Here is a 12,915-nt window from a genome sequence, read left to right on the forward strand (position 1 = left end):
GCAGCCATCATTAACGTATCTTCATGTCCACCTCATCGTCTGCACTGCCGTCTCTGTCTGTGTCTCCGGCTCCGGTTGCATTGCCACTGTCCGAGGCGGCAGAGGCTGCGTCAGCGACAGCACACCCCACTCGCACTCGGTTCATGTCCGACGCCACCAACCTGCCCAACGCGCCCGAAGTCGCCCGCTCGTCGGTCCTCTCGCCGTCGTCATCGACGCCCGAGACGGCCGAGGTCAAGGGCTACGACTTTAACAACGGCATCGACTACGAGGCCATGCTCAAGGCGTACGCCACCACCGGCTTCCAGGCCACCAACCTGGCCAAGGCCATCGACCAGGTCAACGCCATGCTCAAGTGGCGGCTCTCGGACGAGCCTGTCGACGACGACGAGACCGAGGACTACACCGACCCCGAGGTCCGCGCCCGCACCCGCTGCAAGATCTTCCTCGGCTACACCTCCAACCTCGTCTCCTCGGGCCTCCGCGAGACCCTCCGCTATCTGGTCGAGGTACGTGCTCACTCGCAGGCACACCCATCCATCCATCCCCCGCAGCCATGCCCCTCCCCCTCCCCGTACCCGCCCCCCTCCCCGCACCTGCCCCCCTCCTCCCTGACTCACCCTCCTCCCCCCCCTCGCCCCGCCGCGCCAGCACCGCATGGTCGACGTCGTCGTCTCCACCGCCGGCGGCATTGAAGAGGACTTTATCTCGTGCCTCGCGCCGTCTTACCTCGGCGACTTTGCGCTCAAGGGCAAGACGCTCCGCGACGCCGGGCTTAACCGCATCGGCAACCTGCTGGTGCCGAACAACAACTACTGCGCCTTCCAGGACTGGATCTTCCCCATTCTTGACGCCATGGTGGAGGAGCAGAAGACCCACGGCGTGGTCTGGTCGCCGTCCAAGATGATCCACCGCCTCGGCAAGGAGATCAACGACGAGCGCTCCATCTACTACTGGGCGTACAAGAACAACATCCCGGTCTTCTCGCCAGCCCTCACCGACGGCTCCATCGGCGACATGATTTACTTCCACTCGTACGAGAACCCCGGCCTTGTCCTCGACATCGCCTCAGACATCCGCCGCATGAACAACCAGGCCGTGTTTGCCAAGAAGACTGGCGCGGTCATCTTTGGCGGTGGCCTCATCAAGCACCATATCCTCAACGCCAACCTCATGCGCAACGGCCTCGACTACTGCGTCCTGGTCAACACTGCCGCAGAGTTTGACGGCTCCGACGCCGGCGCCCGCCCCGACGAGTCCATCTCCTGGGGCAAGATCCGCGCAAACGCCGATCCTGTCAAGGTCTACGCCGAGGCCACCCTCGTTGTTCCGCTCCTCGTCGCAGAGACCTTTGCCAAGAACTTTGAGCCCAAGACCGAGCCCATTCCCGAGGACGACGAGGACTTTTGAAGCGGTTCCTCTCCGCCGCCTGGGGCCTGCCATCCTCAGGCGGGAGCGCTACTCTCCACGCCACCTGCCCGCCCGTCTCAACTCTGCCGTCTCCTTATGGTCGCCCGTAGATCGCTGCCATTGCCTTTCGCCGTGTTGTGTAAAGTATGTCTTCCATCCGTATCAGCATGGGTCATGTTGCGTATGGCCCAGTTTTGTGATCACCGAATTCGCCACAGCCTCGCCTCGTCCCGCCTCGCCGCGCTCCCCGCCCCATTCCGACTCTGGCACGCACTGGCCTCGATCGCCTGTGCACCCCAGCTCTTCACCCCAAGCAGTATGACTACCAGGCTAATCTCTTTATGTCATCGTCTCTTACGGGCATGCAGCTTGCCGATTGGCCCACCCCGTGCCAGCCACGCTCCTGGCGCGGCGCTGCTGTGCAGCGCAGCGCAGCTGCGCAGCGTCCGGCAAGGCCTTGGCCCCATCGCGAGCACATCGCCACGACACCTCGTGCTCCTGACGACTTCTCAAGCTGACTCTTGTCGCGGCAGGCGCATCAGGCGCCACAGCCTCAGCCAACCGGGGAGAGACTCGCCTCCTTCCGTGGGCGCCGTCTAGCCGTCCTCAGCGGGCGGCATGGTGTTTGCGGACGGCGGAGGGGCGCTGTGCGGGGCAGGCAGCCTGCGCAGCAGGTCGTAGCGGACCCGTGCCACCGAGTCGTTGCGTGCGACCGCAAGGTAGAGGCCCAGCGGCGGGTGTGCCAGGAACGAGGCCGTCGTGTCGCGGGCCTGCTCCTTTGCCCACGTCTCGCGGTCGGTCTCGGCCGACCCGGTCCCCGTATACCGCGCGTGCATATGGTCAAGCTTGTCCTGCACCGTGGCCATGATGTCCTCTCACTCTTACTCTCTCTCTTTGCGTGTGTGTGTGTGTGTGGGGGGGGGGTGGGGGGTGGGAGTGGAGTGCTAGGCTTTGCGGTCGTCGGTCGACGGCCGGCCGGCAGGCTAGGACGACATGGGCCTTGCGACGCAGACGCCAAACGGGTCAGGCATCGAGTACGGTTTGTCGCGCATCCACGGCTCGTTGGCCATGCCAAGTTCGCGGTCTTCGCCGACGTGCTCGAACCGATCTGGCCGCCCGACACGGTGCGGGAGTGGAAAGCGGATCACCTTGGCGGCTCCGATGGCAGGCCCGTCCTCGCCATCGCTCGAATCCGAGTCCGAGCCGGGCGGGTCGATCGGCGGCGGCGGCGGCTCAAAACACGCCTCAAACACCTCGCCGACTTGCGGGAGAAAGACAACACCAAGCTCGTACGACTCTATCCGGAGCGAGGCCGACGGTGTGCCTGCCCGCTCGATGACGCCCCACGCCGGTTTGGAGAGGTTGGCCGAGGTGAGGAGCACCCACCAGAGGCGGCGCGGATCATTGCCGCTCACCCGCGCGTAGCTCTTAATGTGCGGGACGTGGCGGACAAGGCCGGATGCTGCTGCGTCCCATCTTGCCATGGCCACGCCAGCCTTCACCGCTCGCCGCACCTTGGCCGACAAGATCGGCAGTGAACCGCCGCCTGCATAGCCCTGGACGGAGCTGCGCACGGTCTCGGCGCTTGGAACGTACAGCGTTGCGCCGGCCCCAGCTCGCCCGCGCCCGCCCGGCAGCGCCTCCATCGACGCCAGCAGCTGGTCAGCATACCACTTCTTGGTCATCGAGCCGAGTGACGAGCATTGGAGTGCAATCGAGTCGGACGTCTCGGGGCCACTCGCAAGGGCAGCGCACTCGTCGAGTGCGCAGCGCAGCGCCAAGTGCCCGAACGCCGTCCACGGTGTGGCCGACGTCATCCGCCGCCCTTGGCCGCCTGTAGGTGGAAGATATCCAGGGCTGGGATACGAGCCGGGCACCGAGGCGATGAGCCTCACATGCGAGTCGGCGGGTCCAAACTCATACCTTGGCAGACGATCGAGGACAAACGCACGGAGGCGTGGCAGCGCGCAAGGATCGGCAAACGAGTGGTGCTCAAAGTAGCGAATGAGATCAGCCTCAAACCGTGAGGTCGGCGACGAAGACCTGGTAGCCTTGCGTTCAAAGTCGGCGCTCCACACACCCTGGCTCTTGCTCTCCCAGTCGCCGGGCTCCATGTTGGCAGTGTGGATGACGACGCGCACGCGATCGGGCGAGAAGAACAGCATGGCCTTGGTGTGGTGGGTGCCATAGCCAAGGACCCGCGGATAAATGACGTGGACATGCGGCTCGCTTTCGTGCCCGCTCAGCGCCTTGGCCCACACTTGCGCTGCCGACGGAAGCAGCGCCCGCGCCTCCGCAAGCACCAGCGTCGGCACGGCCATCAGCGCCGGTATCGCGCTTGCCAGCCACTCGAGATCAAAGGTGTACGAGGTGAGAACCATCGCCTCGAGCTCGTCGGCTGGCGGGACTAGCTCCTCCAGCCGCACCCATCCCCCGTCGTGACTCGCCGGCTCGAATCTCCTCGGGCGGATGAGCCGGAACCCGTAACGCGCGCCACCGTCGCCACCGTCACCAGCCGCTCCCGCTTCCGCCGCCGTCCGCCGCCGCTTGGCCTCCACTCCCGACTCGTCTCCCGATTCCGAGCGCTGCCGCTTCCGCGTCGCGGCAGAAGCAGGCGCACTGCCAGCAGCAGGCGCACTTGGCTCGTCGTCCTCGGACGAGAGGCCGGTCAGGTCGATAGTCAGCGGTGGCGGGCGCCTGATCACCGCAGCCTGAGCGTACTCGTCGTCGCCGCTTCCCACGTCCTCTATCCATACCACCGAGCGGGAAGAGTCCATGCCCAATCTCTATGGTTGGCTACAACACCTTTGCACGTGGGCGCCGGGACAAGACAAGTGCTCGCCCCTTTCGGCCGGTCGCCGACCGCGCGGCCGCGCAGCAGCAGTCCAACTCCAAATGGCGTGGCGGCGGGTGCATGGCATCATCACCAGCGATCATGTCATTACAGTTGTAGTCTACATTTACTTGTCCCCGCCCGCTTATGCATCTACAGGCTGCGGCCCAGCAGCGCGTGCGGCGTCGAGAGCAGCGAGCTTGGCGGCGTAGCCGTCGGCGGCGCGTGCTGCAGCGGCGACGGCCTTGGCGGCCATGCGCTCAGCGCGATTGACGGTCATGCGAAGCTTCTTGAACTCCTTGAGCGCCTCAATCTTGGCCTCGGTCTTGGGCCCGGCGCGTTGGCGGCAGCCTTGGCTGCGTCGCGCTTGGCGATCTGGTCCTGCAGCTTATCGGCCATCGAGTTTGCGGCCTCTTGGCGCTTGCACATCATCGACTTGGCCTGCTCGGCGGCAGCCTCGAGTTCATCGAGCCTCTCTTTGAACACCCGTTCACATTCAAGCTGGGCAATGGCGGCCTTGTGCTCGAGCTCGCGGGCCTCGAGCTCGGAGATGTGGCGCGCGTTCTCGGCAAGATTGACCTCGATCTTGTGCTTGAGCTCGTGCTCGGTAGCGAGCCGACTTTGCCGCTCGGCCTCGAGGTTCTTCTCGAGTACCGTCTTTTCCTCATTCATCTGGACGGCAAAGAGCGACGAGGCGTGCGCAAAGTCCTCGGTCCCGCCGCCGCCGGCAGCGCGCAGCTCGGCGTTCTCCTCGCGCAGTGACGCCGCGCTGGCCTGCATCTCCATGACCTTGTTTTTGAGTTCGGCCATCTGCTCCCGTGTAAAGTCAAGCTGCTCCTTGAGACCGGCATGCGCAGCCGCCAGCGGGGCGGCCGCATCTAGCTTGGCCTCGAGGTCTGCGAGCGCTTCGCGGAGCGCGACGTTTGTAGCCACCACCTTTTCGTGCTCGCGCTCGAGCTTGATCAGTGCAGCCGTCGTCTCGTTGCCCTGCCGGATAGACTCGGCAGCAGCTTCTAGCTCGAGCTGAAGCTTGGCGCGGATCTTGTTTGCCTTCTCTGCATCGGCGTGGGCCGAGGCGAGCTCGGCGGCGGCGGCGGCGGCGTCGTTGGCAGCGACCGCAAGCTCGGCACGGGTGTCGTCGAGCGCGCGAGCGAGCTGCTCCTTCTCGCGAGCGGCGGCAGCCAGCTCTCCATCCTTAGCAGCTAGTGCGGCGTAGGCCTCGTCGACCTGGGCCTGGAACTCGTCGATGAGGGCGGTGTTGACCCTCGCGCCGCCTCCGCCTGCGCCGGCCTTGGCCTCGAGCTCGGCGATGCGGGCCTCGAGCTCGCGCTCGCGGGCAGCGGCGCGGGTAGCAAGCGCATTCTTCTCCTGCAGCAGGTTGAAGCCGGCCTCTGCAGCGAGGACCAGGTCCGAGTCCTTGGCGGCGAGGCGGGCCTCGGCCTCAGCGAGGCGGGCTTCCAGGGCGCGGAGGCGCGGGTCGGGCGAAGCCTCGGGCTCAGCGAGCAGGTACTCGGCGTACTTGGACGGCGGCGTGGCCGGTGGCGGCCCGTTTGTGATGTCACACAGCGGCATGGGATTGTGGTTCCCCTTCTCAGCGACGGGTGTGTCGTGTGGCCGTGTGGCGAGTTGCTTGGCGCCAACTCCACGCCAACAACGACGACTCGAAATTGTTGAATGTCCCGCCCCCACGCCCCCACGCCTCCGCACCACAGCCTCGCCCTTTTGTACGGCGCAACGTTTACGTGCCAGCTGCTGGTGCTCCATCGGTCGCAATGGGGGCCTCGAGAACGGAAAAGTTGATGTAGTCGGCGAGGAGCGGATTGTAGCCCGATCGGGTGGTGGTGGCGGACAGATCGTCGGCGGCAAAGACCTTGAGCCACGCGGCCTGCTTGCAGTACTCGGTCCGTGGAGCACCGAGGCCATTGTTGAGGGCGGCCATGAGGGAAAAGTCGGTGGGGTGGAAGATGTCGGCAGTGCCGGGCGCCGGGTCGAGGACCGAGTCAAAGCGGACGGTGGCATGCCCGCGCGAAGGGTCGCGCCGCTGGACCACCGGAGCAAGGTGGCCCTGGAACGGAACCGCACCTGCAAGCGCGTCAAAGTCGGTCATGAGAAGGCCCAGCCGCGGAAATAGGTCGTGGGCGTGGGAGAGGAAGCGGTAGCCCACAGTGGGCACCCACTCCTCGGCATGCTCGCGGGACGGTCGCAGCTGCTCGACCATCCACTGCCGACCGGCCTCGATGGAAGCACCGAGCCACGAGCCACGCGACGGCGCGTACCTTGGGAGCTCACCGACAGCCTCACGCGCGTCGAGGAGGTCGAGCAGGCCTGGCGGTGCGACGGCGGGGGTGAGTGGGACCCAATCGATGGTCACGTCGCCGCGCCGCCATCCCGCACGCCGCTCCGGATCGAGCACGCCGCCATCAACCATTGCCAGCTGCGGCGAGTCGTCAACCCAACGGATAAGGTCGTGCGGGCAGTTGTCGAGCACCTCGTGGGCCATGACCACCGTCGGCTTGGCCACCACCGTGGCACTTGTCGGCCGCCATTCCTGAAAGGCGGACTGAACGAGCTCGACGCGCTCGCCATGCGCCGGCGTTAGCCGCACAGCCTGCAACGCATGCAACACAGGCGAGATCTCGACAACGGTGTACGTCAAGCGTTCGTAGAGCTCCGAATGTGCGACGGCGAGGTAGTCCAGGACGTTTCCGGCGAGCGTCCCGTTCCCGCCACCAATCTCGACAACCGCCACGGGCTCGTCGGAACGAGCGCCGGCAGCCAGCTCGGCGGCTAGCCAGCGCGCAACAGCGCGCCCGTACCACGGTGCCCAGATCTCTGCGGGCGTCGACCACGACCGCTCGACCGCTCCGCGCGCACCCTCGAGCTGCGCCGCATACAGCCGCGCCACTGCAGCGCGGTACTCGCCCTCGTTACCCATGGCGCCCAGATCCAGCGGCTCGCCGCCGCCAGCAATTAGCTCCTCGCCCACAAAGTACGCCTCGTCCCCAGAATACAGCGCACCATGGACAAAGGCCGAGAGCGGCATGGTGCCCGCCGCCCGTCTCGGCCCTGCGCCCCGCCCCATACCCACGACCTCGCACGCCGCCAGTCCCGCCCACGCCCCCCGCGCACCACGCACCCCCACAGCTGTAGCCCGCAGCATACTTGGTACACCTCACAACACTGTAGAGCTGTGTGTGTGTGTTTGTGTATGTGTGTGTATGTGTGAGGAAGCGAGCGGCATGCTCGCCGCGCCAGGCGGGCTTGTCCGACCTACGGACGAGGACCACAGCAGAGGAGGACGGCGGCGGCGGCAAGAGCAGCCACGACTGCAGCCACAGCCACACTCGGAGGGACAGTGTCGATCCATCGAGGGCCGGGACCAGGCTGAGCGCGACAGCCCCAGCCACAATCCATCTGCGCGCTCGCCGGGTGCTCGGGAGAGGTGTGGCCTTCATTGCGTTGTGGCCGATCATCAGTAGCGGCCAGGCTGGGTGACAAAGGTGCTTGCCGCCGGCTGGGCCGTGGCCGAGGCGGACATACCGCCGGGCGGATACGCGTCAGGCGGCGGGCCGTAGGGCTGAAACTGGTGCTGCGGTGGCGGCGGGCCGCGGCGCATGTGCTGCGGCGACGGCATCATGTGTGGGGCGGTCATCATGTGCGCCGGCGGGCCGCGAGTGGGCGGATACGCCGGCGAGCCCTGCTGCATCGGCGGGAGCATGCCCGACGGGTGGGTCGGCGACCGCTGGTGGCCCGGACTCGGCGACGGCCCGGTGCGATACGATGCAGAGAGGGCGAGCGAGGTCGAGGCCCGCCCTGATGGCGAGCGAGAGTGCGAGATCGGCTTGCGCGGCGCCCGATGCGTCGCCCGCAACTCCGAGTCCATTTCGCGGAGAGTGAACTCGAGCTCGGTCCGTCGCTTGCGCTCCTGGGCGAGCTTGGCGGCGAGGACGGTCGACGACTTGACCTGACTCGGCACGCCGTCGATGTCGAGGGTCAGGTCCTCGGCGTCGACAAGTTCGTCAGGTGAGCCAAAGAGCATGAGCTTCTCGCGGAGCTTGACATTCTGGGCCTTGGTCGCGGTCAGCCGCTTGCGCATGCGCGCCAGCTGGTGGTCAAGATTGCGTCGCGACTTGAGCTCCGAGTCAATCTTGGCCTTGAGCCTGGCAATTTCGTTGTCCTTGCGCTCGGCGGCGGCGCGTGCCTCGGGCAGCGAGCGCATCGCACCATCAAGCGCCGACCGCATCGAGCTTATTTGTGTGTTGTATCGCGAGGCCTGCTTTGACTTGGACTCGCGCTCGGTCCGAAGCTTGGCCACCACGGTCTCCTTCTCGCGAGTGAGGAGGACGATCCGCTGGTCAACGTCGCGCCGCCGCGCACGCTCGGTCTTCAGCTGACGCCGCCGGACCCGGAACGCGCGAACCTTGGACTCGTACAGCTGCTTGAGCTCGTCCACGGCAGTGCGGAGCTCGTTGCGGCTCATGCGGTCGTATTCGTCGTCGCTCCGTACCACGCCGCGCCCTGTGAGCGAGGCCACCGAGGCCTCAGTCGGCGCGTCTGACGAGCCCGACTCGGCGCCGCCGCTCGCACCCGTCCTCCGCCTTCTGCCTTCACGCTCGCCATCATCTGACGAGTCCGACGCTGCTGTCGACGCCGCCGGCGAGCTACGCATACTCGAAGTACGACGCAGATTGCGCGACGTCGACCGCGGGATGCCACGACGCCCGCCACCGCGCAGACTGCTGCTGCTGCCGCCGACGCTCCGCTCGCGCTTCATAGCCTCGACCTGCGCCTCAAGTTCTGCAATGCGCTTGCGATCGCGATCCCGCGCCCGTTCCTGTCGTTCCTGGTCCGCCTGCACCGACGACGGCGCCCGCTCCTTCTGCCCGCTCACCCGCGCCTTGAGCTCGGCGTTCTTGTCCTCCAGCTCGGACGTGTACTCGCGCTCGTCCTTCAGCTCGTCCTTCAGCTCCTCCAACTTGGCCTCTGCTCGCTTCCGCTTTGCCTCCTCCCTGTCGCCGATCTATCGCAGTGAGTTCCTTGCCTAGGCGCCTCGTCCCTCTGCACTGTCTCCCTTCCCTCGCCCAAGTCACCTACGCCTCGAGCTTGGCAGTCAGCTCGCGGACTTTGTCCGAGTCCTTCCCGCCGTCCCCGTCGCTCGCATTCTCACGGCCAGACTTTGCCTCTGCCCGGCGGGCGCGCTCCTCAGCGGCCTTCAGATCTCTGCGCAGCTGGTCGGCGTCGGCTGCCGACTCGTCGACCACCGCCACCAGTTCCTCGTTCTCGACCTCGAGCTCTGCGATTATAGCCTCCAGTTCTTTCACCTCATTGTCCCTCCTCGAACTCATGGCGGCCTAGCCTCTCCAAGCCCAAGAAAAGTGTACCGCACCAACCGGCCTGCTCCATACAGGCCGCCTCCCTCCTCGCCGCCACCTGCTGCCGAGTGCAGCCAGCCGCAACTGCCACCCGACCCGGCCTCTCGACCCGACCATGAATGCCACTCGGAACACGAGGTGAACATCCACCGACGATCTTCGATGCTGCCGGCTGCCGAGTCGCCGCCGCACGCACCCTTCGCTCGCTACGGCCGTCCGTCCGCACGCACGCACGCCCACACCCCACGCCGACTCGTCACCAGCCGTCCCTCCCCGCCCACCCATATCTCGCCATGCTCCCGGCATCCCTTGTACTCGTTCTTGCGTCCCTGCTCCTCGCGGAACTGGCAGCTTCCCCGGCGTTGGCGTTTGACCCGCCGACGTACAACGCAACGGTGTGGAAGGCGTTTGCGGCCAAGACTCTGCTGACGCCGTTCCCGGAGCTCCACACTGATCCGTACGAGGCTTCACCGCCGATCAACACTACCTGGCCAGCGGTTCCAGTCTGTGCCGTCGTCTATCCCAATGAGCCCGACCGGTCGTCGTACAAGCTCGCGACGTTTCCTACCCGGGCGGCGGCCGAGGCAGCGCCGGCCACCTTTGTCACTCATCTACATCCGTGCGGTCTGTGCTCAACGACCCAGGATCTGGCGGTGTACATGGCCAAGCCGGATTTGACCGACCCGGTCCGTAAGTGCGGGCTCGAGACCGCCTTTGATAAGAAGCTCGCTCTCGACTGCCTCCTCGACATCGGCTTCTCCAAGCCGTGCGCCCAGATCTGGATGTACGACGCCATCAACTCGTTCAAGCACTGCCTCGAGCCTTGCATCAAGGCCTGGATCGAGCACACGCCCAACAACGTCCCGCCGAACTCGTACAACATGAATCCTTGCCTCGCGTGTGACCAGGAGAAGAGCGGGCCGGTCTTTGGTGTCGTCGCCGCCCGCATCCGCCGCGACTCGGGTCTCCGCTCCTCCATCAATCGTCCGCCGTCATCGATCGCCAACATCACCCACTACTACTACTGACGTGGATGACAGCCCGTCGCGAACGCCTTGCTTGAACGCGTTTATCTCTCACCTGGCTCTGCTACATCACAAGGCAGAGGCCCTTCTGCTTCTTGGCGGCGCCCTCGTCGGCGTTGGCGTCTGCGTCGCGGCGCTTGCGCTTGCGCGAGGCCTCTGCAGCGCCAGCCGGGGTGTAGATCGAGGTAAAGGTGGCGCGCTCTTCGCCGAGGTTGACATGTGCGACGTGGGTGAAAGGCGCGTTAGCAACGGTGTACATGTGGCGGACAGCGTCGTAGAGACTGTGACCCTCGGCCGGGCTCAGCTGAACAAGAACTCGCTCGTCGTCGAGCCACTTGTGGCCGCCGATTGAGTGCGGTGCGACAGCTTCGCGGAGCTGCTTGATCCGCACCGAGGCGGTGAGGCCTGCAAGCTCAAACACGTTGTTGGGGACCGGCTCAAACGGGCCGTCGAGGTCGAGCCACGGCACCGCGCACCGCATGACGTTGATCTTGTTGCGCCACGGCGAGACAGTGGCAGCAAGGGCATCAAACGAGCTGCTACTGGCAGTCACGTCCTCAACCGACGCACTGGCCGACATTGAGGTCATGAGCGCAAAGGCCATGCCAGTGACGAGCGCGTCAAAGCCGGCGTCATGGAACTCGGCCCCACCGGCTCCACTGCGGACGGGCGAGGCGTCAAAGCCCGCACCAAAGCTAGCGCGCTGCTTGGCCAGATCACCGAGCTGCGCGACGAGCTCGCTCAGTGCCGTCGACGTCACCAGCGGCTTGACTGCCGGTGCCTTGGACGCGATGAGCTTGGTGTCGTAGATCGGACCAAAAGTATCGCGGAGCGCGGCCTTGTACTCGGCCACCGACTCGGTGCGGAGGCCGTAGAACTGCGCCATGGTGTACGCGAGGTCGTAGGTAAGGTTGTGGCCGACAAGTGGGACCTTGGCGTCGCGGATGGCGTCGAGGACGTGGCGGAAGCCGATGGCCGCCTCGAGCTTATCACGCGCCGCCTGCGCCCGCGCGGCGGCGGCAGCGGCCTTGGCCTCCGCGTCTGACCGGGTAATGCGCACATACTTGCGCCAGTGCGGCGCGCCCTCAACCTGCAACGACTCGGTTGCCACGTCGTCGCCAAATGCGGCCTCGATCTCTTGATGGATAAGCCGCCGGATAAAGCCCGACGCCGGGAGCGTGTCAAAGTACTCGTAGTGGAGCGCTTCGGCCGTGGAGAGCGAGTACAGCGGCTTGTCCGACGATCCGGGATCGCCAGCCCCGGAATCCTCGCCGGCGACTGTGGCCGGCTGCTCGGCCTCGTCGAGCCATGCGCGGACAGCAGCAATGAGCGCGTTCATCTTGATCAACGTCTCGGGCTTGAGCACAATGGGCTCGCGCGACTCGCCCTCGGACGCGATGCGCTTGGCCTTGATCGCTTCCTGCTCCGGCGTCAGGTAGCCGATGCCGCCAATAAAGGCCTTGTTAAAGTCAAAGCCGTTGTCGGCCAGAAAGTTGATCGACTCGGCCTGCATGGTCTGCAGCGCGTCCCACGAACCGCCGTCGCCGGTCCGCGGGAAGACGTAGAATGCCCAGGCCGAGACGGCGTAGCGGCCGGTGGCCGGATCAAGCTTGAACGTCGCCACGCCGTACTGGATGATGCAGAACGACTTGGCCGACTTAAGCACCTTGGCGTGTCGTGCCGCAAGCGAGTCGAGAGAGTGACCCTTGGTCGCCCGCCCCGCAAACAGGCCCGTGAACTCGCCGTCAATGGCCACATAGTCGGCCTCGGCCACCGCAGCCCGCAATGTCGGCAGCACCTCGGCAAAGTTATCCTTGGTCACCTCCTGCACAAACTCAGCCGAAGGAAAGACGCTTGCTCCATGCCCCTCCATCCTTGCCCTGTCCGAGTCAAGTGTCTGTCGCTAGTCGCCTCTTCCCTGTCCCCCCGCAGTGCACTCGGCAATGTCGAGTCGACTTGGCGACTTGTCGGGGTCGGGGCCATCCTGGACCGGCCACCGGCCACCGGCCACCGGCCACCGGCCACCGGCCACCGGCCACCGGCCACCGGCCACCTGAGCACCACGACCGCGACCACGACCACCTCACGCCCACTCGACCTCGCAGCTCACCACACCACACACAGCCTTTGCCCCTCCTCCATCTATCCAAATGAGCTTCTTCTCGCTCGATCCGGGCCTCGGCCGTGGAGGCAAGGACAAGCTGCTCGCCTCCAAGCGCCAGTACGTCGCGACCTTCCATTCTCTAACCCCCCCCCCCTCCCCCCCCTCCCCCCC

At 65.9% G+C, this 12,915-nt stretch overlaps 7 protein-coding genes across 7 annotated transcripts in view; 3 read left to right on the forward strand and 4 right to left on the reverse strand.

The window, feature by feature from the left end:
• Positions 1 to 23: 23 nt before the first annotated feature.
• On the forward strand, positions 24 to 1,530 carry AMSG_06376 (deoxyhypusine synthase; the record flags this gene model as incomplete). Its single annotated transcript, XM_013901604.1, has 2 exons — positions 24 to 509; positions 652 to 1,530. The coding sequence occupies 2 exons, from the start codon at positions 24 to 26 to the stop codon at positions 1,408 to 1,410; spliced, it is 1,245 nt and encodes a 414-aa protein (XP_013757058.1). The 3' UTR covers positions 1,411 to 1,530.
• Positions 1,531 to 2,006: 476 nt separating this feature from the next.
• AMSG_11973 (uncharacterized protein) lies at positions 2,007 to 4,187 on the reverse strand (the record flags this gene model as incomplete). The annotated part of the gene is made up of 2 exons (XM_013901676.1): positions 2,007 to 2,261; positions 2,418 to 4,187. The coding sequence occupies 2 exons, from the start codon at positions 4,185 to 4,187 to the stop codon at positions 2,007 to 2,009; spliced, it is 2,025 nt and encodes a 674-aa protein (XP_013757130.1).
• A 172-nt stretch (positions 4,188 to 4,359) lies between these two features.
• Positions 4,360 to 5,815, reverse strand: AMSG_06379 (uncharacterized protein; the record flags this gene model as incomplete). Its single annotated transcript, XM_013901605.1, has 2 exons — positions 4,360 to 4,599; positions 4,671 to 5,815. The coding sequence occupies 2 exons, from the start codon at positions 5,813 to 5,815 to the stop codon at positions 4,389 to 4,391; spliced, it is 1,356 nt and encodes a 451-aa protein (XP_013757059.1). The 3' UTR covers positions 4,360 to 4,388.
• Positions 5,816 to 5,981: 166 nt separating this feature from the next.
• On the reverse strand, positions 5,982 to 9,588 carry AMSG_11974 (uncharacterized protein; the record flags this gene model as incomplete). The annotated part of the gene is made up of 3 exons (XM_013901677.1): positions 5,982 to 7,309; positions 7,784 to 9,252; positions 9,338 to 9,588. The coding sequence occupies 3 exons, from the start codon at positions 9,586 to 9,588 to the stop codon at positions 5,982 to 5,984; spliced, it is 3,048 nt and encodes a 1,015-aa protein (XP_013757131.1).
• A 320-nt stretch (positions 9,589 to 9,908) lies between these two features.
• AMSG_06382 (uncharacterized protein) lies at positions 9,909 to 10,643 on the forward strand (the record flags this gene model as incomplete). Its single annotated transcript, XM_013901606.1, has 1 exon — positions 9,909 to 10,643. The coding sequence occupies one exon, from the start codon at positions 9,909 to 9,911 to the stop codon at positions 10,641 to 10,643; it is 735 nt and encodes a 244-aa protein (XP_013757060.1).
• Positions 10,644 to 10,704: 61 nt separating this feature from the next.
• On the reverse strand, positions 10,705 to 12,513 carry AMSG_06383 (Poly(A)-specific ribonuclease PARN; the record flags this gene model as incomplete). The annotated part of the gene is made up of 1 exon (XM_013901607.1): positions 10,705 to 12,513. The coding sequence occupies one exon, from the start codon at positions 12,511 to 12,513 to the stop codon at positions 10,705 to 10,707; it is 1,809 nt and encodes a 602-aa protein (XP_013757061.1).
• A 206-nt stretch (positions 12,514 to 12,719) lies between these two features.
• AMSG_06384 (E3 ubiquitin-protein ligase UPL6) overlaps positions 12,720 to 12,915 on the forward strand; it is a 3,666-nt gene continuing 3,470 nt past the window's right edge. Inside the window, exon 1 of the mRNA XM_013901608.1 lies at positions 12,720 to 12,861. Coding sequence (XP_013757062.1) covers positions 12,791 to 12,861 — 71 coding nt within the window. The 5' untranslated portion in view covers positions 12,720 to 12,790. The remainder of the gene's footprint in view (positions 12,862 to 12,915) is intronic.

This window comes from Thecamonas trahens (assembly GCF_000142905.1).
Source record: "Thecamonas trahens ATCC 50062 unplaced genomic scaffold supercont1.28, whole genome shotgun sequence".
In the NCBI taxonomy this organism is placed as follows: domain Eukaryota; order Apusomonadida; family Apusomonadidae; genus Thecamonas; species Thecamonas trahens.